This window comes from Eleutherodactylus coqui, chromosome 11 (genome assembly GCF_035609145.1).
Source record: "Eleutherodactylus coqui strain aEleCoq1 chromosome 11, aEleCoq1.hap1, whole genome shotgun sequence".
NCBI classification, from domain to species: Eukaryota; Metazoa; Chordata; class Amphibia; order Anura; family Eleutherodactylidae; genus Eleutherodactylus; species Eleutherodactylus coqui.
Window position 1 is genome coordinate 51,082,180 of NC_089847.1, and position 24,238 is coordinate 51,106,417.

The 24,238-nt window shown below is 49.3% G+C and overlaps 1 protein-coding gene across 1 annotated transcript in view; it reads left to right on the plus strand.

Annotated features, from left to right (window-relative positions):
- The window catches only part of LOC136582813 (Y+L amino acid transporter 2-like), a 58,100-nt gene that overhangs the window by 5,642 nt on the left and 28,220 nt on the right, over positions 1-24,238 (plus strand). The window contains 1 exon segment of the mRNA XM_066584068.1: positions 23,061-23,590. Coding sequence (XP_066440165.1) covers positions 23,089-23,590 — 502 coding nt within the window. The 5' untranslated portion in view covers positions 23,061-23,088.

A 24,238-nucleotide genomic window follows, 5' to 3' on the forward strand; every position in this document is an offset into this window, starting at 1 on the left:
TCTTTTGCGCTAGGATTGAATAATTGAGTTGGGACCCATTAACTTTTCCTATCTGTGACATAATCAATGCTTGTGCTAAATTTCATGTTTCTAGGACACTGGGAAGTTGGAGAATTAGTGGCGAGTCAGTCAGTCAGTGAGGGCTTTCGTCTTTATATATATAGATATGCTAACTTTTTTTCCGTGGGTCAGTACGATTACAACAATACCAAAATTATATATTTTTGCACAATATAAACCCCTTTTTTGGAAGATATATATTTTTTGGCATCTCTGTATTCAGAGGCTCAGAACGGTTTTACTTTCCCATTGCTGAAGCTCTGTGGGGGCTTGTTTTTTGTGTGACGAGCTGTAGTTTTAATTGGTACCATTTTGAGGTACCCTATATACTCAGGTATAAGCCGACTCGAGTATAAGCCGAGGCACCTAACTTTACCACAAAAAAACTGGGAAAACTAGGTGCCTCAAGTATAAGCCTAGCTAGACTAGGTAAAAGAAAAAGCAAGTAAGCGCTGTGATTGGATTGAGCACCAGCCAATCACAGCCGGCTCGATGAACCAATCAGAGCCATTCAGTGATATCATTCACTGAATGGCTGTGAATGATCAAGCGCTGGCTGTGATTGGCTGGCGCTCGATCCAATCACAGTGCTTACTTGCTGACGGCGGGCGAATTCAAAGCTGAGCAGAGAGATGACAGTGAGAATTACATAGCAGCTTGCAGCACTGATGGGAAGACCATCGCACCGGGGACACAAACGCCGTCTGAGAGGTGAGTATTGCGGGGTTTTTTTGTTTTTTTTTACCTGGTCTCTCACTCGAGAGACCAGGTAAAAAATGTGCTGAAAAAGTTGGCTTATATTCGAGTATGTACGGTACATATTACTTTTTTGATTAGAGGTAAATCCACCCAAAAAAGCGTTTGGGCTTTTATTTATTTATTTTTTTTAAAATAGCGTTTGCCATGAGGGATGGAAAGAGTGTTCGATATATTGAAGAGGTTGTTATAGATATGGCACTATTAAACATGTATTTTTTTTTCTTAAACAAAAGGAAAATACACAAAAATGTTTTTTTACAGGCGGGGTCCGACACGTTTTTAACACTATGCAGAACAGAGCTCTGATGTTGGAGGTTGTTCTGCATATGCATATTATACTACACAGAACAGAGCTCTGAGGACTCTTTCACGCAAGTGTTTTATCAGGGCTATTTTACTGCGATAAAGCACCATCCGAAAATCACGCCCATCTGAAGCATTAGATTCCCATGCATTCGTACTGATAGGCGATTTTCCGGTTTGTAAAATCGGATGGCCGGAAAACGTAGAGCATATACTGCCGAGGCCGACCGGCTGCTTTTACGGGCGGGTGGAAAGGGTAGGTCTTGCCCCATCTTTTTGTCAGAATACGCAGGCCGTTCCCATAGACTCCTATAGGAGCCTATGAGAGCCGTCTGAAAAGGGAAGGGGAAGGGAGTTTAACAGCGCCCTCTGTTGCTAAAGTCCCTGCGCTTGCCGGCAGCTCCCAGAGGCTGGGGATGGAATTTAGCATGGCAAGCGCTGCGAAGGTGCGGGCAATCCTCTGCTCAATATACCCATTAATGTGTGTGGAAATTCCTCCGTCCACGCACACCAACGGTTTTTATTTATGGCCGCTCTGTGCCCAAATAAAATCGCACCTAATAAGACTCTATTCATTTCTAATATCTATCTATCTATCTATCTCCTATCTATCTATCTATCTATCTATCTATCTATCTATCTATCTATCTATCTATCTATCTATCTATCTATCTATCTATCTGTCTGTCTGTCTGTCTATCTTTGATTAGAGAAATTAGACATTAGTAGAGTTCTATAATATAGATTTATGTTATATCAATATACATATATTTACAGGATTATTACAGCTAATATCCCCGATGTGAAACACTCATAACTTACATTTAATTTTTAAAATGTGCTAATAAAATCATCTATTTTTATGTGTTTCTGTTGAGTAATTCCAAGGAATCCGCAATGCAATTTTTCACCCAAGATAAATAAGAGTTGGGGAGCGTGCGTCCTCATGGACCCCAACAGGTCGTGTTTTCAGGATTTCCTCAGTATTGTAATTATTGTCAGTGCCTCAAAAATTGCCAGGGATGTTCTTACTATAGGGCAGTGATGGCAAACCTTTTAGAGACCGAGTGCCCAAACGTCAACCCAAAACCCACTTATTTATGGCAAAGTGCCAACATGTCAGGGGGCGGGGCTTATCACGAAGTATGATTTTACCCCCGTCATTCTAAAAAGGACAGGGCCGCTTCAAAATAGACAGTGTGCAGATTTTGACTGCTTTTTGGATGCGGAAATACTGCAGAATGTCCTCAGCGGTAGTTTCTGTGGGAAATTCTGCACCATTTCCACATCCAAAAAGCAGTCAAAATCTGCACCCTGTCTGTTTTGAAACAACCCTGCCTATTTCCACCACATGTAAACATACCCCAGCGATAATAGTGAACCCCCTCCCCCAGTAGCCCCAGCCATAATAGTAACCCCCCCAGCGATAATAGTGACACCCTACAGCGGCCCCAGCAGTAATAGTGACATCCCACAGTGGCCCCACATCCCCCCCCCCCCGAGACCCACATACTTACCCCCTCCTCCTCGTGGAAGTGACGCTGCTCCTCTGCCCGTCAGTGTGCTGCTGGATGCCTCCTTCTCTGCTTTCGCAGAACCAAGTAGGAGGCATCAGGGGAGGGGGGAGGAGGATCCTGGCTGCACACTGACGTCACAGTGTAGCCGGGATCAGCAGCGCTAGCAGCGCAGTGAGTGAATACCGGCAGGGGAGCTGCGGACCCTGCCGGTATTCACTAACGTGGTGTGCGACTGACGGCAACGCGTGTTATAGGTTCACCACCACTGCTATAGGATATCTTGAAAACATGACCTGGGATTGAGAAACACTGTTTTTGGGTACAACGCTCCCATTGATTTCGTTGGGGCTTCGCAGACCTGCACTTAAACGTGGTGTTAGATTTTCTAGCGCTGTCTGCTCTGCGTTTTATCGCTTTTTAATGTATCTCATCACCCATCCCAATGACGATGTGCGTTAAAAAGCGCTGTCAAATGCTGTACAATGCGTTAAAAAGTGACACTCTAAATCGCTGTAAAATGCTGCAATTTTGGGTGGTGTTTTCTCAACGCATGTGTGAGAGCAGCCTTAGGCTGCGCCGAATCCGCCTGCAGCTGATAATCCCACTATTGGCCAGTCAAGTGGACGGGATTTGTCAAAAATCTTCTCCACACGAGCCAGCCAATCCGTCGCGGCAAATCCGGTGCTGCGGCGCAGATTCCCCGGTCGCAGCATGTCTATTTTCTTTTCCTTAGCAGCCATGCTGCTCTCTATGGGAGTGCCGGCTGCAATGGAAAAGCATGCAGCCAAGCGGATTTCCAGGTGGAAATCTTACGTTTTTTCACTGCGGCAAAACTGCGAGATTTCTGTCGGGATTCCGCCCTGTGAGAACCCGGCCTTACAGCGTTTTTGTGTGCATGTTTACTGCAGGCAAAGCAAGCTGATGACGTCACCCCGTTTTTTCCCTCCTGGTGGCATAGCAGGCTGATTTAAAAATGCTGTTAAACAGGGTTTTTAATGCACCCCGTTCATGTCAGTGGGCGATGTAGGGCGTTTAAAATGGCGTGCAAGGCTGTAAAGTAGAACATACAGCGTTCAATTTAGCGTGCGCTAAAACGCTTGTCTGAGAGGCCCCATTGTAAACGCTATAAAAACCGCCGTGTGAGAGGGACCTGGGGGTGTTGTCCGCGCCGCCCCTCTACATGCGCACAGACCATGCATGGACCCGCTGACTTTAACGGGGCTTTTTAGAGAAGCGATTGTTTCACACAGACCTGCGATTCGTACAAAAAAACAAAACCGCAGCACGCCCTACCGCCATGCAGTGCTCGGACAGCACATGGACCTGTGTCTGTATGCCGTCTGGTGCGAACCGCGCCTCAGAATCACGGACACAACCTGCACACAGAAGTGTGAATTAGACCTTAAACTGAGAAACTTGCGCTAGATTTGTGCATGGCGGGACGCATAAATCTCGCACGAATGTGAGCCCCATTCATTTGAATGGAGTCATATATAAAATTGTGGCACGTCCCGTCTTTTCACGTTCCTCGGAACGCATCACCCGTTGTTTTAAGTGGGACAGTAAAACACGTCACACACCGCGACTGCGAGGTGAGGTTTTCCACTCAAAACAATGAGAAGCACTCGCCGATCCTCAATTGCGCCTGAAAGCCTCGCCGGAGGATCGCTACTTCACGGAAGTGTTGGAAGGCGTTTCTCACAGAAAAATGCCTCACCGCTGTGAAAACGCACGTTGGCGGGTGTGATATTGCCAATATCGCGCTCACTCGTGTGCAAGTAGCGTTAGTTTCACATGGGCGCGTGTGGTATTGGGTCGTGACACGCGGCCCGATATTGCGCTCACGAACGTGCGATTTACCCGATTTGTGTCAAAATCGCCTCCCATTACTTTGGGGAAGTAGCGATCCTTCAACGCGACTTTCAAGTGTTTCCCATTGTTTACGATGGGAAACCTCGAATCGCGCGCATCTCGTACGCCGTGCGATGCTTTCGCCGGCCCCATTGAAGACAATGGCTGATGCCTTCCGAGCGAACGCCCCAAGACTGGACATGCCGCATTTTTTTCCCGCACCATGATGAGGGGAAAACGATGGCTTATGTGTGTTAGTGCGCCATTCATCTCCAACCACAAATCTGGGGCGACTCTCCCGCCTGGGTGAAGGCGGCCTCACAGGGGCTCTAGTGTGTGTATGACACGGATCTTTCCTCATGCCAACGGGACGCAGCGTGTGAACACTGCCCAACAACCGAGGACACGTGCAAGTACAACTCGCTGCCCGGTATCTGAGCTCCACCAACACCGGGAGGGAAATCTGTTGCCCATAGCAACCAACCAGGGCGCAGGTAAAAGGAAAGCTGCCCTCTCATGGTTGCGATGGGCAATAAGCACAGTTTTTGCGTGGCTAACCGAGGCCTTCTAGGTTTTCTGCTGGTAACACTGCGGCGACATGATGCACATGCCCCGTCATTTACCGGCCCTGGATGGCATCAATTGGGTTAGAGGTCACGTGATGCCGGCAGGAGGGGGCGGGGCTTCCACAGACGAGGAGAAGCAGGACAGAAGGAGAACGGAGGAGAGTGTGGGGGAGCCGGGAGGGGGGTAATCAAAGTGCACGGGGAGGGGACGGGGAGGGGACGGCGACCGGAGACACTCCAGGGAGGAGGACACCGGCGGCCGGCAGCATCCTCCATCAGCAGAACCTGGAATGTGACGGTAAGACTATAGAGCGCTGTGTTGTCCGCAGAGCTGACACTCTACTGAGCAGCATCCGCTCATACACGGCAGGGGGCGCCCTATATAGCTCCCAGCATGGCAGCGGCGGGATGTGTGCGGACGGCTCGGCCGGGAATGGGACGTTATCTGCAGGAAGCAGCTGTTAGTAGAACAAAGCTGAAGTGCATCAACAGCCCAGAAGGTGAGCAGGAGGCGCCGCACATGTCAGCTGGGGGGCTGCACATGTCAGCCGGGGGGCTACAAGACGTAGGGGGCTGCACGTGTCAGCTGGGGGGCTACAAGACGTAGGGGGGCTACACGTGTCAGCCGGGGGGCTACAAGACGTAGGGGGGCTACACATGTCAGCCGGGGGGCTACACATGTCAGCCGGGGGGCTACACATGTCAGCCGGGGGGCTACACATGTCAGCCGGGGGGCTGCAAGACGTAGGGGGGCTACACATGTCAGCCGGGGGGCTGCAAGACGTAGGGGGGCTGCACATGTCAGCCGGGGGGCTGCAAGATGTAGGGGGGCTGCACATGTCAGCCGGGGGGCTGCAAGACGTAGGGGGGCTGCACATGTCAGCCGGGGGGCTGCAAGACGTAGGGGGGCTGCACATGTCAGCCGGGGGGCTGCAAGACGTAGGGGGGCTGGACATGTCAGCCGGGGGGCTGCAAGACGTAGGGGGGCTGCACATGTCAGCCGGGGGGCTGCAAGACGTAGGGGGGCTGCACATGTCAGCCGGGGGGCTGCAAGACGTAGGGGAGCTGCACATGTCAGCCGGGGGGCTGCAAGACGTAGGGGGGCTGCAAGACGTAGGGGGGCTGCACATGTCAGCCGGGGGGCTGCAAGACGTAGGGGGGCTGCACATGTCAGCCGGGGGGCTGCAAGACGTAGGGGGGCTGCACATGTCAGCCGGGGGGCTGCAAGACGTAGGGGGGCTGCACATGTCAGCCGGGGGGCTGCAAGACGTAGGGGGGCTGCACATGTCAGCCGGGGGGCTGCACATGTCAGCCGGGGGGCTGCACATGTCAGCCGGGGGGCTGCAAGACGTAGGGGGGCTGCACATGTCAGCCGGGGGGCTGCAAGACGTAAGGGGGGCTGCACATGTCAGCCGGGGGGGCTGCAAGACGTAAGGGGGGCTGCACATGTCAGCCGGGGGGGCTGCAAGACGTAAGGGGGGCTGTACATGTCAGCCGGGGGGGCTGCAAGACGTAAGGGGGGCTGCACATGTCAGCCGGGGGGGCTGCAAGACGTAAGGGGGGCTGCACATGTCAGCCGGGGGGGGCTGCAAGACGTAAGGGGGGCTGCACATGTCAGCCGGGGGGGGCTGCAAGACGTAAGGGGGGCTGCACATGTCAGACGGGGGGGGCTGCAAGACGTAAGGGGGGCTGCACATGTCAGCCGGGGGGGCTGCAAGACGTAAGGGGGGCTGCACATGTCAGCCGGGGGGGCTGCAAGACGTAAGGGGGGCTGCACATGTCAGCCGGGGGGGCTGCAAGACGTAAGGGGGGCTGCACATGTCAGCCGGGGGGGCTGCAAGACGTAAGGGGGGCTGCACATGTCAGCCGGGGGGGCTGCAAGACGTAAGGGGGGCTGCACATGTCAGCCGGGGGGGCTGCAAGACGTAAGGGGGGCTGCACATGTCAGCCGGGGGGCTGCAAGACGTAAGGGGGGCTGCACATGTCAGCCGGGGGGCTGCACATGGCTGCTGAGGTGCTACAAGAAACGGGGGGCTACACATGCCAGCTGGGGGCGCTGCAACACTCTGCTGCTCAAGGTCGGAATACTCAGCACCCCACAATGAGATCACTGATGGTAGCGGTACAGCTCATCTGTACGTGGGGGGCGTACATGGCGGGTGATCTAGGGCGCGCTCACGTGTAGTCAGGTTACGGCGCCGGTGACTGTGGTGCTTCTTCCGTGTGACGGCAGCGCTACCATCTCAGCGCCTTCTCAGGGAGTCCTTCACACGAGCGGCTTTATTTTATTTTTCTTCGTATTCAGTCCTTATTTTTCGCTGACTGAATACAAACTAATTTGGCGCATTCAGACGTGTATTTTACACGCGCAAAATAAATAGCGACCTGTCCTATTAGGCCTCATGTCCACGGGCCAAAGAAGAATTAAAATCCGCAGCAGATTTTAACTCTTCTCCCGCACGCGGATCCGCACCCCATAGGGATGCATTGACCACCCGCGGGTAGATAAATACACGCAGATGGTCAATAAAAGGGATTTTTTTAAAAATGGAGCATGAAAAAATCTGGACATGCTCGATTTTCGTGCGGGTCTCCCGCGGGCTTCTATTGAAGCCTATGGAAGCCGTCCGGATCCGCGGGAGACCTAAAATAGGAATTTAAAAGAATTTACTCAGCCGGAGTGGGCGGGGAAGGTCTTCTCTTCCTCACGGCCGGATCTTTCTTGCTTCGGCTCGGCGGATGTGCCCGGCGCATGCGCGCGGCACGTCGGCGACGTGCCGCCGGCGTGACGAGTTCATCCGCCGGCCGAAAAAGAAGATCCGGCCGTGAGGAAGAGAAGACCTTCCCGGTCGGCTGCGGGTGAGTTAATTCTTTTAAATTCCTATTTTAAGCGCCCATGTCCGCGGGGCAGGAGGGACCCGCTGCAGATTCTTCATGGAGAATCCGTAACGGGCCTGATTTTCCCCGTGGACATGAGGCCTTAGTCTGTCTACGGACCAGGACGGCCCAAGGAAGTATATGGGAGCTTAAGAAACGCAGTGACTACGGATGTTACGGGTCGCCGCAGTTTATTTACGTCTGTCGCCAGGAAATCTATTGGGCGTTCGTGTGAGCGTCTACTAACTGCAGGAGTCGGCTCCATGTGGTGGTATGGTGGGGATCCCAGAAGGCACACCCCCCACTCATTACTACTGATGGCCTTTTCTGTAGTAATGAGACCATCAGTAGTTTACAAGTAGAAAACCCCTTTAAGGACTGCTTCACAAGTTAGGCCCCCTGCACACCAGCGGAAATTCTGCAGCGGGATTACCCACAGAATTTCCGCCCGTGCCCGCCTGCATAGGATTGCACTGCAAAACACAATCCTATGCACACAGCCGCGATCTGTCCGTGTGATATCACACGCGGAAAACAAATCGCGGCATGGACTATTTCTGTGCGGGTCTCACAGAGGGGCCGCATCCCGCTGCGAGAATTCTGGCAGCGGGATCCATCTGCGTGCTGCCCGATGCCCGCGGGTAGAAGGCGTTCATGTCCAATTCTAGACTGGGATACAAAATTTGCCCGAGGGCCGGAAGGAGAGCATTACTACCTTTTGCTCTCTGTTTGTGCCATTCTGTTACAGATCCATCAGTTCCCGTGCCATTCTTTGGTCTCCCAAGATGGACACGGTGCCCCTGTACCTACCTGATGCTGCTCTGTGATTGGCCAGTGCTGATCACATGAGTAACACTGATCAATTCAAAAGCAGGATGACAGATTTATATGTTATGCCAGAAAAGCTGGTGCTGAGATGTGCCTAGTACGTGTAGAGGCCCGCGCCTCATCGTAGAAAAGCTGGTACGCGTAGAGGCCCGCGCCTCTTCGTAGAAAAGCTGGTACGCGGAGAGGCCCGCGCCTCGTCGTAGTAAAGCTGGTACGCGGAGAGGCCCGCGCCTCGTCGTAGGAAAGCTGGTACGCGGAGAGGCCCGCGCCTCGTCGTAGGAAAGCTGGTACGCGGAGAGGCCCGCGCCTCGTCGTAGGAAAGCTGGTACGCGGAGAGGCCCGCGCCTCGTCGTAGGAAAGCTGGTACGCGGAGAGGCCCGCGCCTCGTCGTAGGAAAGCTGGTACGCGGAGAGGCCCGCGCCTCGTCGTAGGAAAGCTGGTACGCGGAGAGGCCCGCGCCTCGTCGTAGGAAAGCCGGTACGCGGAGAGGCCCGCGCCTCGTCGTAGGAAAGCCGGTACGCGGAGAGGCCCGCGCCTCGTCGTAGGAAAGCCGGTACGCGGAGAGGCCCGCGCCTCGTCGTAGGAAAGCCGGTACGCGGAGAGGCCCGCGCCTCGTCGTAGGAAAGCCGGTACGCGGAGAGGCCCGCGCCTCGTCGTAGGAAAGCCGGTACGCGGAGAGGCCCGCGCCTCGTCGTAGGAAAGCCGGTACGCGGAGAGGCCCGCGCCTCGTCGTAGGAAAGCCGGTACGCGGAGAGGCCCGCGCCTCGTCGTAGGAAAGCCGGTACGCGGAGAGGCCCGCGCCTCGTCGTAGGAAAGCCGGTACGCGGAGAGGCCCGCGCCTCGTCGTAGGAAAGCCGGTACGCGGAGAGGCCCGCGCCTCGTCGTAGGAAAGCCGGTACGCGGAGAGGCCCGCGCCTCGTCGTAGGAAAGCCGGCACGCGGAGAGGCCCGCGCCTCGTCGTAGGAAAGCCGGCACGCGGAGAGGCCCGCGCCTCGTCGTAGGAAAGCCGGCACGCGGAGAGGCCCGCGCCTCGTCGTAGGAAAGCCGGCACGCGGAGAGGCCCGCGCCTCGTCGTAGGAAAGCCGGCACGCGGAGAGGCCCGCGCCTCGTCGTAGGAAAGCCGGCACGCGGAGAGGCCCGCGCCTCGTCGTAGGAAAGCCGGCACGCGGAGAGGCCCGCGCCTCGTCGTAGGAAAGCCGGCACGCGGAGAGGCCCGCGCCTCGTCGTAGGAAAGCCGGCACGCGGAGAGGCCCGCGCCTCGGCGCGGAGAGGCCCGCGCCCCTTCGTGCGCCAAGGAAATTAATAAATCCGGCTTTGGAAATGCTGGGCCTAGTAAGTTTACCCCGTGGATCCCCAGAATGGCAAGAGTTTTGTGTCCCTTCACCTTGATAGATGTCGTAAGTTACATTAACCCTTTATTTGTATCCTCAGCAGATCAGCTGGGTTCCTCCGCTCAGGTCCCCCACCGATCTCCTGTACTTGGCCACGGAGCTGAAGAAGCTCCGTTTTCCTCGGCTTCTTATTGCAGTCTAAGTTCCAATTTGTGCTTGAGTACAGCAGTTCGGGGAACAGGTGATTGGGGGACCCCTGATCTACTATATAAGGTTTTAGTTTTTTTTTTTTTTGTGATTAGTTTTCACCATGTAGTATACACATATCATCCATAACATTAGAACCATTGATGGGTGAAGTCAATGACCTGATCTGGTGACAATGGTACCTGTCAAGGGTGGGATACATTAGGCAGTAAGTGATCAGTCACTTCTTAAAGTTGATATAGTAGAAGCAGGAAAAATGGGCAAATGTAAGGATCTGATTGACTATGACAAGGACCCCAATTTGGTGACTGGATCAGGGTGTCTCCAAAACGGCAGTGTTCCCGGTATGCAGTGTTCAATACTCGCCAAAGTGCCTCAAAGAGGGATAACTGGTCTACAAAAGACATGGGTGCTATGCTAGTGTAGTTAGCAGAGTGACCAGCAGAGGGCTTCAAAGTGATCACTCTGCTCACTGATGAGAGAACACCTGTGTGGGTTTGTTAAGAAGGAGGGTAAAAGCTTAGGTTCCTGCCACACTCAGGGGTTTTGGAGTTCCTTAAGGCTGCAGGAGACTGCCCTCGCTGGGGTAAGGGCCTGTGAGATCCCAGAGAGGAGCTTATATGTTACTGCCCTGATATAGTTCAGGAGAGAATGCCTGAATGGAATGTGCTTGATGTCTTCCCTATGTCATTGAAAATAAATGGTCTTGTTTTACTTCCAGCATAAACTGCCTGTGTGGGTTTTCTAAGTGGTGCCAACCGTCTCCGAATAGAAGACGGCGATCCTGAGCGAATGACAATCCCCCAGATGGTCAGTGCCCAAGGCTCATTGATGCATGTGGGGAGCAAAGACTAGTCAGTCTAGTATAATCCCACCAAAGGGCAACTTTAGCGCAAATTACTGAACAATTTACAGCTTAAGTAAAGCTTTGGATTATTATTATAATTTTTTTTGATAAGCTGTTGTGTGTGTACATGACGAATAACGCTACTTCTGGCCATCATATGACTTGTATCCTATATTTTCTAGTCCGTTTTCCCTTCTATAGGCTCAATATCTGTCTTTTTTTTTTCACCCAGGAGTGGGTGGAGAACAGCTTTTAAACAGCAATACTGAGCAGTGTAGATGTGACTCTGGGGCTGAGGTGAGATAAAACCCTAGATGCTGCAGCCATGTGTGTCTCACTGTCTCTATCTCCCTCCAGCAGCTTCTTTCTCCTCCTCCCCTTTCCATAGGCCTCTGGGGGTTTCAATAGTGGCTAAGTTTTTAACAAACTTGTGCTTAATTGATAGTCGATGTGATAACCAATAAAAGTGCAAATCGCTTAATTTACCTTAAGTGATGGTTTTGTACTGAAAAATCCCTCTAAAGTGCTGACCACCAGGTGCCTCCATTACATCTAATTTACTGTACAGCGAATTCCATCTCTAGTAACAGACACTGAGACTGAAAACGGGAAGTAATGATTGGTGTTCTCATGCTGTCCATAGAAGTCTATGGAGACTGGAGACAGAAGGAGGAAGCTGCTTCAGAGGGAGAGACTCACAGATCTTCTGGAGCTAATGCTAAGTAATTTACTGTGGTTCATCGACTGAAATCCTATATATACTGCCCACTGTTCTTCTAGTGTCCTCTCTGCTGATATTTGTGTGTGCTACAGGGTTAGTGAGCAGAATCTGCTGTGCATTCTATAGAAGACAGTATAACGGCCGTCTCCACTCACCAGCTCAGAGAAGACTGAAAATTAGTCTCAGCCCGTAGACCAGTGTTTCTCAACTCCAGTCCTCAGGTCCCCCCAACAGGTCAGGTTTTCAGGATTTCCTCAGTGTTGCACAGGTGATGTAATTATTGTCAGTGCCTCAGACATTGCCACAGGTGTTCTTACTATAGGAGATCCTGAAAACATGACCTGTTGGGGGGTCCTGAGGACTGGAGTTGAGAAACACTGCCGTAGACGAAACAACTGTTGATAAATGCAGGACACAAGTCATATAATGGGCGGATATAGTGTTATTCCTCATGTACACACATGGCAGCTTATTCCGAGAAGTTGGGTATCTTTCAGCTGATCTCTCGCTCTCTGGATTTCTGTGTAGTCAGTTACTCGGAGTGATCTGTGCTGCAGGCAGAGGTGGGGAGAAGCAGCCTTTATGTAGAATGAATCATAAACTACAAAGTTTCCTCTATGTGCTTGTACTATTAACCTATGAAGGAAACAATGACATTTAGCTGCTCCTTAATGTTCTCTATGATGATGTCAAAACCCCAGTGCGTCGCAGCCTGCAGGCTGTCGGAGTGCCCTGCTGACCCGGGAGTTACTAGTTTTTCACAATGTACTTTGTATCTTTTTTTTTTTTCTCCTGAAAGCAAAAACCTGAAAGTTTTATGTTTGTCACATGATGATGATATTCAGGATGCCTGTTATAGAAATATGCAGCAGGATAAACAGAAATTTTCGCCTGAGTCTGCACGTTCCTGTTCTGTGGTGCCCTGACCTCGGCACGTGCGGTATAAAGCCGAGTGCTTTCCAGAGAGTCAAAGAACACTATAAGACTGTATTTACACGGGTGGTTCCTGTGCATTGCGAGATGCACAGAAATCAGACGTGAAAAGATCACATTGTGTTTGCCTTTTTGGCTGCTGCATCACATTGTGTTTGCCTTTTTGGCTGCTGCATCACATTGTTGAACATGAGTCAACAATGTGATGCAGCAGCCAAAAAGGCAAACACAATTCTGGGATGTATTAAGAGAAGCATAGAGTCTAGATCACATGATGTAATTATCCCCTCTACTCTTCCTTAGGCCGCCTGCAGACGGGCGGGTCGGATCCGGCGTAGAGGATTCTCGCCGTGGGACCCGACCCCAGCGCCTGTAGGAAGAAGCGCGTACTTACCCGCGCCCGGCGGCCTCGGCTCTTTTATGTGCCAGCAGCCGGCGCAGACCGGAGCCGGCGACCGGTTGAGTGACGTTTCTGTGCGGGGCTCTGCGAGCCCCGCACAGAAATAGGACATGCTGCGGTTTGTTTGCTGCGTGAGATTTCGCACGGCCAAACCGCGGCAGTCTGCATAGGAGTGCGTATTGTAATGCACTCCTATGCAGGCTTTCAGTGGCGGAAATCCCGCCGTGGGGTTTCTGCCCGTGTGCAGGCAGCGTTAGTCAGACTTCATCTGGAATACTGTGTCCAGTTCTGGGCACCCCACTTTAAAAAAGACATAGACAAACTGGAGCAAGTCCAGAGAAGAGTTACCAAGATGGGGAGCGGTCTGCAAATAATGTCCTATGAAGAACGGCTAAAGGATCTGGGAATGTTTAGGCTGAGAGGAGACTTAATGGCTGTTTACAAATATCTGAAGGGCTGTCACAGTGCAGAGGGATGAAGCAATGGGATGAAACTGAAAGGGAGGAGACACAGATTAGATATTAGAAATAACTTTCTGACAGTGAGGGTGATCAATGAGTGGAACAGGTTACCACGGGAGGTGGTATGTCCTAATTTTGGGCAGCTCTATAATCACCCATTCTTTCCGATGGGTCTGTGGTAAGAGCACATTGCACTCAGTTAAAATGGGAAAAAAAATGCATTGCACTATTGGAGCTGCTTGTGATCATTTCAAGCTTGTGAAAAAAGCGCATGAGAATCACATGTACAGCTGAATCCAAATCATGCATTTTTCACTCAAAAAGCATCCTGCGCTCTTGGAAATCACGTGTTTAAAATGGTGTAATATAGATCCGATTTTCTTGAGCTGTAATTACGCACGTAAATGTGACATTGGTCTGATATCGCACTTGTAAAGCTGCAATTCTTCAGCGATTGTGATGTTTCAGCTTAAAAAAAAAAGGTATTGCGGTATATGCCATTTGAGGGCCTTATGTGGTGCAGAGTGTTAAGGCAGCAGTATGCAGTCCTAAGCTCTCGCTCACGACCTGAAGGTTGTAGGTCCAATCCCAGCACGGTTCAGATAGCCGTCTCAAGGTTCACTCAGCCCTCTGTCCTTCTGAGGTTGGGGGTAATGAATAAATTACCTGAAAGCGCTGCGGTATAAGTTGGCGCTATACAAATAACAGCCCCCACCCCCTCACAAAAAAAATCACATTTCGATGTGTGCATGTTAATTTGAATTTTTTTTTCCATGCTGCCACTGAGTTCACACGTGTTTCTCACCAGTCCAAATACATCCTTAGGCATTTTATAGAGTATCAGTTTCGTCTAGTGGGTCCTTAAAGATAACTGATTGCCGTTTCAGCATCAGAGCTACAGTATCAAATGCCAGTCATAACCTAAAGTAAGGTTTAGCCCGTCTCCTCAAACATGTGCCCCATGCCTAAACACTTCCTGCCCAAAAAATGCACACTGGAGGCTCTACGTCATCAGGGTGAACCACAATCCCACCTTTTTCCACTTGATTGCTAGTCTTTGTTGATCCCACTTCTCATTAGCAAGCTCCGAAATCCTGCAGTTAATGAGCCTCCCCCAGTTCGGCTTCATGTACGGTAAGACTTGGAAGTCGGACTCTACAGTAGGACTTTGGGTTGATGTAATGTTGGCACCTTATGGGATTTTCTTGAGTGACTTGTGGTGCTGGGTTGTCCATCAACTAGATGGAGGCGGTGTTGGCTCCCGAACACGCTGGACTCTTTCTGTGCCTGGAATGCCCCGTGGACTCCTAAATCCTAATTTGCATACGGTCCGGGAGAGTATTTTTTGCTATTCTAAAAGGGATGGGACATGCTTTTAGAATGCCGTAAATGGGGAAGAATATTTTAATCACTGAACATAGAAGTGCAGATTGGGTGAGAAAATGGGCATAACAGGTTAAACTTGCGTTTAAAGGGTTTGTCTGGTTCCAGATCAACCGTTTACAATTAGAGCCAAATGAGTGATCACTACTAAACAAACAATACCTACCTGTCCTCAGCCCCAGTGATCCAGCCTGGTGATTCTCCTGGCCTCTGACATTGGAAGTCAGATGATCGCTGGCTGCCCTGCACGGATGATTAGTGTATGACAGTAGACCGCAGCACCACTGCAGTGTAGTAAAAGCCAGAGAGAGATGTAACTAGTAATGTAACAACATGTAGACTTCTGAGCCCTTGTGGGACAACACCACGGCAGATTCTTCAGATTGAACCAACATGACTTCGGGCAGAACAGTGAATTCGAAGGCTGCTGAGTTCGTTGTAATGTCATGCAGGGAATTAAAGATAACCTGTCACAGCTGGTGGTCTCTTCTTAGGTCCAGCTCTAGGCACTGGCAATGTGTCAGGTGGGTGGTCGTCACCCACCACTCGCCTCCAGTGGGTTATACCAGACTTGATTGACAGTCTGACGTCACCTATTGAGTGATTTGTGGGGGCCGCCCATCTGACACACTGGCAGTGCGGAGCTGGACCTAATTAGAGTTAATACATGTAGGATATGACCACATCTTCCATGTGAAATATTCACAGCACTTACAGTAGCAGCAAAGTGGATGAGATTTAAACAGATGCCATCTGTATCCAGCAGAAAATCCCATACAGAAATTGACGTGCGGTTTTAAATTGCATTGTAAAGGGTGAAATCCACAGCTATCCCACAACAATCCTACTATGAATTCCACTAAAGCAACCTGAACTACATACACTTTGTAAAAAAAAAAAAATTGACCACCTGGAATTAGTTGTGGTTTTGCTGCAGAACTCGGCATGCAGTTGCATCTCAGGCAGATATACAAATGATTAGAGTTGTGGTGTGATTAGATTAACGGTCTTGTCACCTGAGGCCCTAAAAATGGTACCCCACCCCCCCACCCCCCTTGGCCTAAAAAAGGCTCTCAGAGCCTCCTTGTGTATAAGGACCTCTTCTTCCACTTGTGTAGAACTTGTTGACCACTAGACGCCTCTACAACGCAGAGAAGAGATTTTGCCTAATTAGCAGAGTTTGATAGGAAGAGCATTATAGGAATGCGAGAAGCTGGATAGTTGTATCAACTAATGGATGGCCACTTGGGCCATTCTGACCGGATTGCTAGGAGGTATTGGAACCAGTGAAGCCATGTATGACCGGGCTCAGGACGCCCTCGATAGACCACCAGTAGAGAGGATTGTCTGATCATCCAACAAGTATGAGCGGCTCAAACTATTTCATAGTCTGCCATCCAGAGACAGGTGGCGCCATCGTTACACCCCTATGTCTGTCAGAACCATTTGCAGTCGCTTGGCTGAAGGACATTTGGTTTCACAGTGCCCATTACATGTACTGCTTTTGACTCCCACCTAGCGTAGCCTCCGTTTGCAGTGGTGTCATGAAGAACGAACTGGACTACTATGGCGTGGAAACGGGTTGTCTTCAGCGACGAATCCAGGTTTAGTTTGGGCACTGATGGTGGCCGTGATCGTGTCTGAGGCGCTCACCCCAAGGTCTCCAATCTTGCCTTTGCTGTGGAGCGGCACACTGCGCCCTGCTGGTGTGATGGTCTGGGGCGCCATCACATACAACAGTCGTTACCCCCTACTAGTGGTATGAGGGACAGTGACAGTTCAGCGATATGTTCAGGACGTCCTGCAGCCACATGTGTTCCTCTCATGGTAGATATTCCTAGAGGCATTTTGCAGCAGGTTAATGCTCAGTCGCACACACAAGGTCACAGGAATGCCTCCACCACATTGCCACATTTCCGTGGCCCACCTAGTCTCGGATGTATCGCCAATAGAACGTGTATTGGGCAATCTGGGACATCAACCTCGACAGCCTATGAGTTTGCACAATCTAGAAATTCAGTTACAGCAAATGTGTACTGATAGGCCATAGAATACCACACTGAACCTGTATGCCCATCCGTATCACATCTTGTATGCAAGCTAGAGGAAGCATAACTGGGTACTAGAGCCTCCGTATCCACCCGTATCACATCCTGTATCCAAGCTAGAAGCAGCCTAACGGTACTAGAGCCTCCATGCCCACCTGTATCACATCTTGTAGCCAAGCTAGAGGTGGTACAACATGGTACTAGAGCCTCCATGCCTGTCCATATCACATCTTGTATCCAAGCTAGAGGTGGTACAACGGGGTTCTAGAGCCTCCATGCCCACCTGTATCACATCTTGTAGCCAAGCTAGAGGTGGTACAACAGGGCACTGGAGCCTCCCTTCAAGGGGTCAGTTTTCCACAATAAAGTCTCCTTTTGCTCTGATATTGTAATTGCTTACTTATATCAACATTACAATCACACAGAAAGTTTCATTCAATTCTGGCTACTTCTTCTGGGGGGGGGGGGGGGGGGGATTGTAATTTTTATTTTTTTTACAAGTATATTTGATGCCTGTTTTGCTGCTGTGGATTTGTGGATTTCCAGCAGATACTGTGGCTTTCCCCACCTCTTGTGGACAGTATAGTATACCTCGTAGTTATATAGTAATGATAATAGTACATGGCTGCCCAATAATAGTTGTTGTTAATACATAGTATAGCAGATTCTGCTTGTATATCTTGCTCTGTTGCTCATCGGCACTAAGAGACGTTACATTCTGCAGTGCTGGCTCATCCACTGGATGGGGGAGCCAAGGAGATAAAATGATGTTCCTTAAAAAAACTGTGATTGTGCAGATTTTATTGTGATTTATTATGTAGTTCGAGGTACACTTTGAAACAGGTTTCATTTTTCCCTAAATGGTATTATGGTTTTAACAAATGTTGCATAAATCAGTACTGATTAATATAAAAAAGGTGTGATATTTATTAGAGAAAAATGCTTCTTTCTTCACTTGTCAGGCTCTCCCCTCGTAAACTGTTCACCCCACTAAGAGATCAGATTACATGCTGCCCATAGAAGCCTATGAAGAGGAAAGGGGGAGCTGAGTGAGAGCGAGGCAGACAGCAGTAGTACTGCAGCTAATAGCAAGGGGTCTTTCGCATGAGTGTGTGGTGACAATGTATGATGCGCACAAGTTTTGTCGCTCACATTGCACAAAATACGCATGCAGCAAAGATCGCAGCTGGTTCTATCTTGGCGCGCATACACGACAAGATAGTGCATGGCGATTTGGCGGCATGCAGCACGTACACTATGTCACCGCGTACTTGTTGCGTATCGTGTGCATGTCTCTTGCGGGTGGCAACGAATTACGAAGCCACCATAAGTGTTTTGCTGTCTCACAGATGCTGGCATCTGATCTACACTGCTCATTGTCTCCCTCATGTCTCTTCTCTGTCTACGAGAGATGCTGATAGGGGAATGGTATCTCCTCTTCTCTGTGTGTGCACGGTTATGTGATCAGCCAGTCTACACCCACCAGCTCAGGGAAAACTGAGAAGTAGTGATGGAGCCTGCAGAGGTAAAAACTGAAGAATTCACCAACTGACCAAGTGACTGTCAAAAAGCCCAATACAGATGGAGGACAGTTTTTATGTAAAAATCATTGAATGGTCACTAATAAAACAACCTTTATTTCTAACCTAATTAATTCCACATAAGTAGGTGTCATAAAACAGATAGCCATTCATAATAAGGATGTATAGAGAGCAAAATGTGAGAGGGCGGGCTGTGGGGACCCCAGGTCTTAAGTCTATAGCACCCTACATCGCAATCTGTCACCCTGACACAGGCAGACCCGAATGCAGAAGCCCCCTTCCAATACCCCATTCCTAACCTTACACATAAAGCAAACATACCCCACAAGAAAGCTGGCGTGTAGAAAATCAATGCCATATGAGTAGATGCATCCTTAGAAAATAGAATGGCCTTTCACTCTCATAGATAAAGGCAGCTATATAATAACCTAGTACTATCGGTCTGACCTAGCAGCCAAACACTAGATGTTACAATTAACCACAATATGAGAACTTCTCCAGATGTCATTATGCTTCGGTGCACAATACAAACCAATACAGATAACCGCCTCCCAGCCTTCCACGGGGAATTCAACCCCAATCTGGGGGGTCATGCGAAAATAAACCTGTTATAAAGCGGATGCACACTGATGGCGTACCATCTAGACTCGCATCTCGGCAATATAAGACTTCCCCATAATTGAAATGTGGTGCAGCAGCTCCGCCTGACCTGTACTGTGAAGTCTGCCAGAGGTCACTACTGAGTGATACGGCAGGGATCTGGCGCACAGTAAATGATTGTACCCCCTGTATTGCCTTACGCATGCCCACAGGGCAGACTAGGACCACTTCCTTGGTAGTTGGTTTAGATTTATAGTGAGGAGATATGACTGCGCCAGAGCTCTAATAGCGCTCTCTGCCATTGTTTCCTCCTGCCCACCATATTGTAAATGGACCATATACCACAGTATAAGTTGCCACAAAATTAGGGCTACATGGTGACTTTGGTGTGACAGAGGTTTGTGTGACCCTAGATCGCTATGACCTCGCATTGCCATTGAAGTCAGTGAGTTTAAAGTGCGAGTCGCTGGTTACCGTGACTCATAGGGTGCAACACATCCTAGCTCCATGGATTTTTTTGCGCTGTGCCAGTTGCGGCAGCCTGTGACTCATACCGTGACCCCATTGACTACAGTGTAAGGTTGCAAGGCTACAAAGTGATCTTTGGTTGCGTGACCCCTCTTTAAGCTAAAGTCGCTATGTAGCCCTAGCCTTACTGTAGTCACTTTTATATACAATCCATTACAAACCTCTCGGAGGCTCAGTGGTTAGATGTTGCCTCGCAGCCCTGGGATCTACTCTGACCAAGGTCTACATCTGTGTATTTTTTTCCTTATTTGTGTGGGTTTTCTCTTGGATTTTTTTTTTAAATATTAGAAAAAAATATTCAAAATAAAAAAATAAATTTAAAGAAAAAATCCCTGTTCCCGTATAAATGGATCGTTGGGGTCCACTGATCACAAAGTAATCCTCATGATCTGATGGGAATACTCCTCTCAGTATACTTTATTAGCGGACTTGTTGCCTCTTCTCCTGCCGATTTTTGGGAAAAGCATGAATCAAAGAGGTGATTGACCCATGTGGAGAGTAGACTGGTGGTGCACCAGGAACACCACAGGACAATCCATGATGCCTTCTCTCATATCAGGCCAGTAGCTCCGGCATCATGGCTACCTTCCCTGCAGGTACCCAGTCGGTTGCATGTTTTGCCTCGGACACCTCCCCTCATACAGATCAGTGTATTCTTGATGACATTCACTGGCTGATGGTGGTCCGTACTGAATACGCCAAAACCTAAGTGGGATCCAAGAAACTGACCACACAGTATATAAAGGTATCTCTGTCCCCGATGACTTTTTTCCTAATCCATTGGCAGTTTGACTGCCGCTTTCTGTTATTTCCTCGTGCCATCTGTTTAATATTACCTTTTAGTTTACGTTTCTAGCAGTTACAGCGTTTCATTGGCCAGTTGGCCACCAGCCACAGAGCGGTGAACCGTAAGATGTTCCTTTGGCACCTAAATCAACATGTTGTGAATTTCCTGGTTACATGAACCTCCTTGTTTCCAAAGTAAATGAGTTTGAGTTGTGTCCTCACTAATATTAAATGCTATATTCTGTTGGAGCAGCACAGAAAGCAGGGACTTTTATACAAGAGCTTGCAGTCCTTCCTTCAAGGAGGCAAATCAAAAAATACTACCCTACCTGGAACGATGAGTGTCAAGCTTGAAACCCTTCCAAACTGTGTGATGGGTACAATAGCACCCCGGATTTAGTCAGTCTCTACCTAGTAGGTCTTTTGTAATAGTGAAGTGGATGTCCACGTGTGAACTATTGATGGCCTATCCTCAGGATAAGTTGTCAGTAGTACATCAGCAGGGATCAGTCTCCTGGGACTCGGACTATCAGCTGCTCACCGACCGGTGTGCTTGTGCACTGAGCTGGCTTCTGAAGAAAGCAGACAGCTCCGTTTCTAATACAGTAGCTAGGCTTGGTATTACAAAGTTCTCATTCATTTCATTAGGGATTGCCTGCAATACCGAAACTAGCCATTGCAGTGTGAGCGGAGCTGTCTGCTTCTTTCAGAAATCGGCTCCGTGCACGAACACGCCAATCCAGACAACAGCTGATTGTCAGTGATCCCTGCCGACGCACCCCTGTTGATCTTCTATTGATGACCTATCCTGACGATAGGCCATCAATAGTTTACAACTGGACAACCCCTTTAAAGGGACACTGCAGCGAAAACATACTATACCCAAGAAGAGATTTTGCTGTGGTTGAAATGGTTTTCCTATAAAAAAAAAAAAATACTTTTAAATTGGCGTTACCATCTGGTCAACCTCTGTCTACTCCCACATTGGGGCCCTGTAATAGATATAGGATATATATAACACTGAGCAATAGCTTTCCTCTGCACAATAAAAGTAGAGGTTGGTGTTTTTGCACTTTTTCATTAAACAAAAAAAAAGCAAGAAAATTATTTTTCTGTAATTTAAAAAAAAAGCATGGCGGAAACCGTAAAGCAGTAGATCTGAACATGCCTCATCCTCTCTGTTACATGCTCTTTACACCCTAGCGCCTTTGTCTGTCATCCACCACACCAACCAACCAGTTTTATAGTTTGTCATTCAGTCGCTGGAGGGATTTACTCAGAACGATTATCGTTCGGATCCTGCGATTGCAGTGTGAATCTTGCATGTAAAAGAGCCCTTTCAGCCCTTAACTCCTTCACTGAGCATTCCTATTAACTAATTCATGACCACCATAAAGTTTCTTTGCTGTGGTCATAAAAAGTGGAGGTGAGGAGGAGCGATAAGGGTTGAAAACTAAGGATACTTTTTACAGTTGCCTATCCTCCTTGAAAACTGTTACCCAACTGGCACTCAACTTTTTGTATGTTTTCCATTATTGTCTATGAAAGCCATTATTATCAGTTACTAAGAAGGAAAATGTTAATGAAACATGGTACCATGAAACTGATGCAAACAGAGTGCGAGAAAGGGTGGAGCTACCGCAAGGAAAGGAATTCCAGAATACAAGGTTGTGTAACTGTATGGGGTTGGTAATATAAATACCAGGGGACTCCTCAGTAGCGGATAAGCATGTCCGTGACCTGAAGATAAAGACTGGCCATGTGGTGGCACAACTCTCTAAGCAAGTAATAGACTCTTGAGATCAGGATGATAACCTAACATAAAAAACAGCACTTTGATGTGTTTCGGGGACACAGGCCCTTCCTCAGAACACTAGATGGAAGATTGCCCCAGAACTCCATCTCCATGCTCGTGTGTCCAGTTATTTGTCTTCAGCTTGATGTCCTAGTCGTGTTCTGGGGTATGACACTAAGATGAAGAAAAATGTCTGCCAACACATGGAGCTGTGGGGCAATGTTCCATCCAGCGGTTCTGAGGAAGGGCCTGGGCCCCCGAAACACGTCAATGTACTGTTTTTTGTGTTAGAGGAGTTAGGTTATTGCCTTGGTCTGGAGCCTATTATTTGCTTAGAGAGCTGTGCCAGCTGCCAAGGCTTTTTACTTTGATGAAACTGTTGGGAACTCATTTAACCCATGAAAATAAATGGGGCCCATTGTAAATGAAGTGACAAATGACAGCAGTAATAATAGACACCGGCAAGACATTGTGCATCAAATTGCCTGAGTTTCGTTCAATTAAGGCGCCTCCTGCTTGTTTAATCCAAACTAATCTGGTATTACAACAAAATACTTGAATTGTTTCTAGACAGCGGCAGTCTTCACCACGGGGGGTTATTACGGGTTCCGTTATTTTAGTAATTTCCTTGATTTGTTCTGCATTAATCCCCAGAGAGGGAATGAACCTGCTGAACCTCCATCTCCGGCTTGCCTAACTCGATTTCTTTTTCATCTAGTTGGACCCCAGCACTTTACATCTTCATCATGGAAGAGACGGAGAGCCAGGCTGTACCTCTCACGTCCTCCAGCCCCGGAGATGCTCCAGCTAAATCCACCGCCGAGAGCCCTCAAGATGTAATGCAACTCAAGAAAGAAATCTCCCTTCTAAATGGAGTCTGCCTCATTGTAGGCAACATGATCGGCTCAGGGATCTTTGTGTCTCCTAAGGGAGTCCTTATTTACTCAGCATCATATGGGCTATCTCTAGTCCTGTGGACCATAGGTGGGATCTTCTCAGTGATTGGGGCCCTGTGCTATGCAGAACTCGGTACCACCATTCCTAAATCAGGAGGCAGCTATGCATACATCCTTGAGGCTTTTGGGGGTTTTGTTGCCTTCATCAGACTCTGGACTTCACTGCTGATTATTGAACCCACCAGCCAAGCCGTGATTGCAATCACATTTGCAAACTACCTGGTACAGCCCATATTCCCCACATGTGAACCTCCCTACGTTGCATCTCGTCTCATTGCTGCTGCTTGTGTTTGTATGTATATTGTAGACTATTAATGGGTTACAGATGCTCTATAGTAATATGGATGATTGCTCATGATAAATGATAACATGTATGTTGCTGATCTTGATCATATATGGTTGTCGGGTGTAAACCTACATGGGATCTCCCGTGCGTCACGGCATTATTGTGTCTTGTGAGGGACCTTTATGTTTCCTTATGTAGAAAAAGTTGCAGCTGCCCCTGAATTGTTGTGTAGAGTCTCTTTATGGAAGCATGAAGCTCACTTGCAAGAAGCAGCAATGCTACGTTGTGTGAAGCACTAACCCAGTAAGACCGCGTTCACATCCGCTTTTAAGGGTTCCGTCTAGAATCCCATAAATGAATTTAAAAAAAGATGCCAATCTGAAACAAATGGAAATTAAGGTTTTTGTGCTTTTACAAATCCGTCCAAAATGGGAAGCCTTAAGGCCTCCTTCCCACGAGCGTGACGGGGTCCGCCGCGTAATATTACGCAGTGAAGCCCGTCACGGCGCCCCCCAGAGCCCCTATACTTACCTGCGGGAGATAGCGTGAAATCGCTTCCCCGCCCACCACCGCCGCGTCACCGCCCGTCACCGCCCACCACCGCCGCGTCACCGAGCGTGTCACGTGACGCGGCCGGCCGCGTCATTTGGCGTC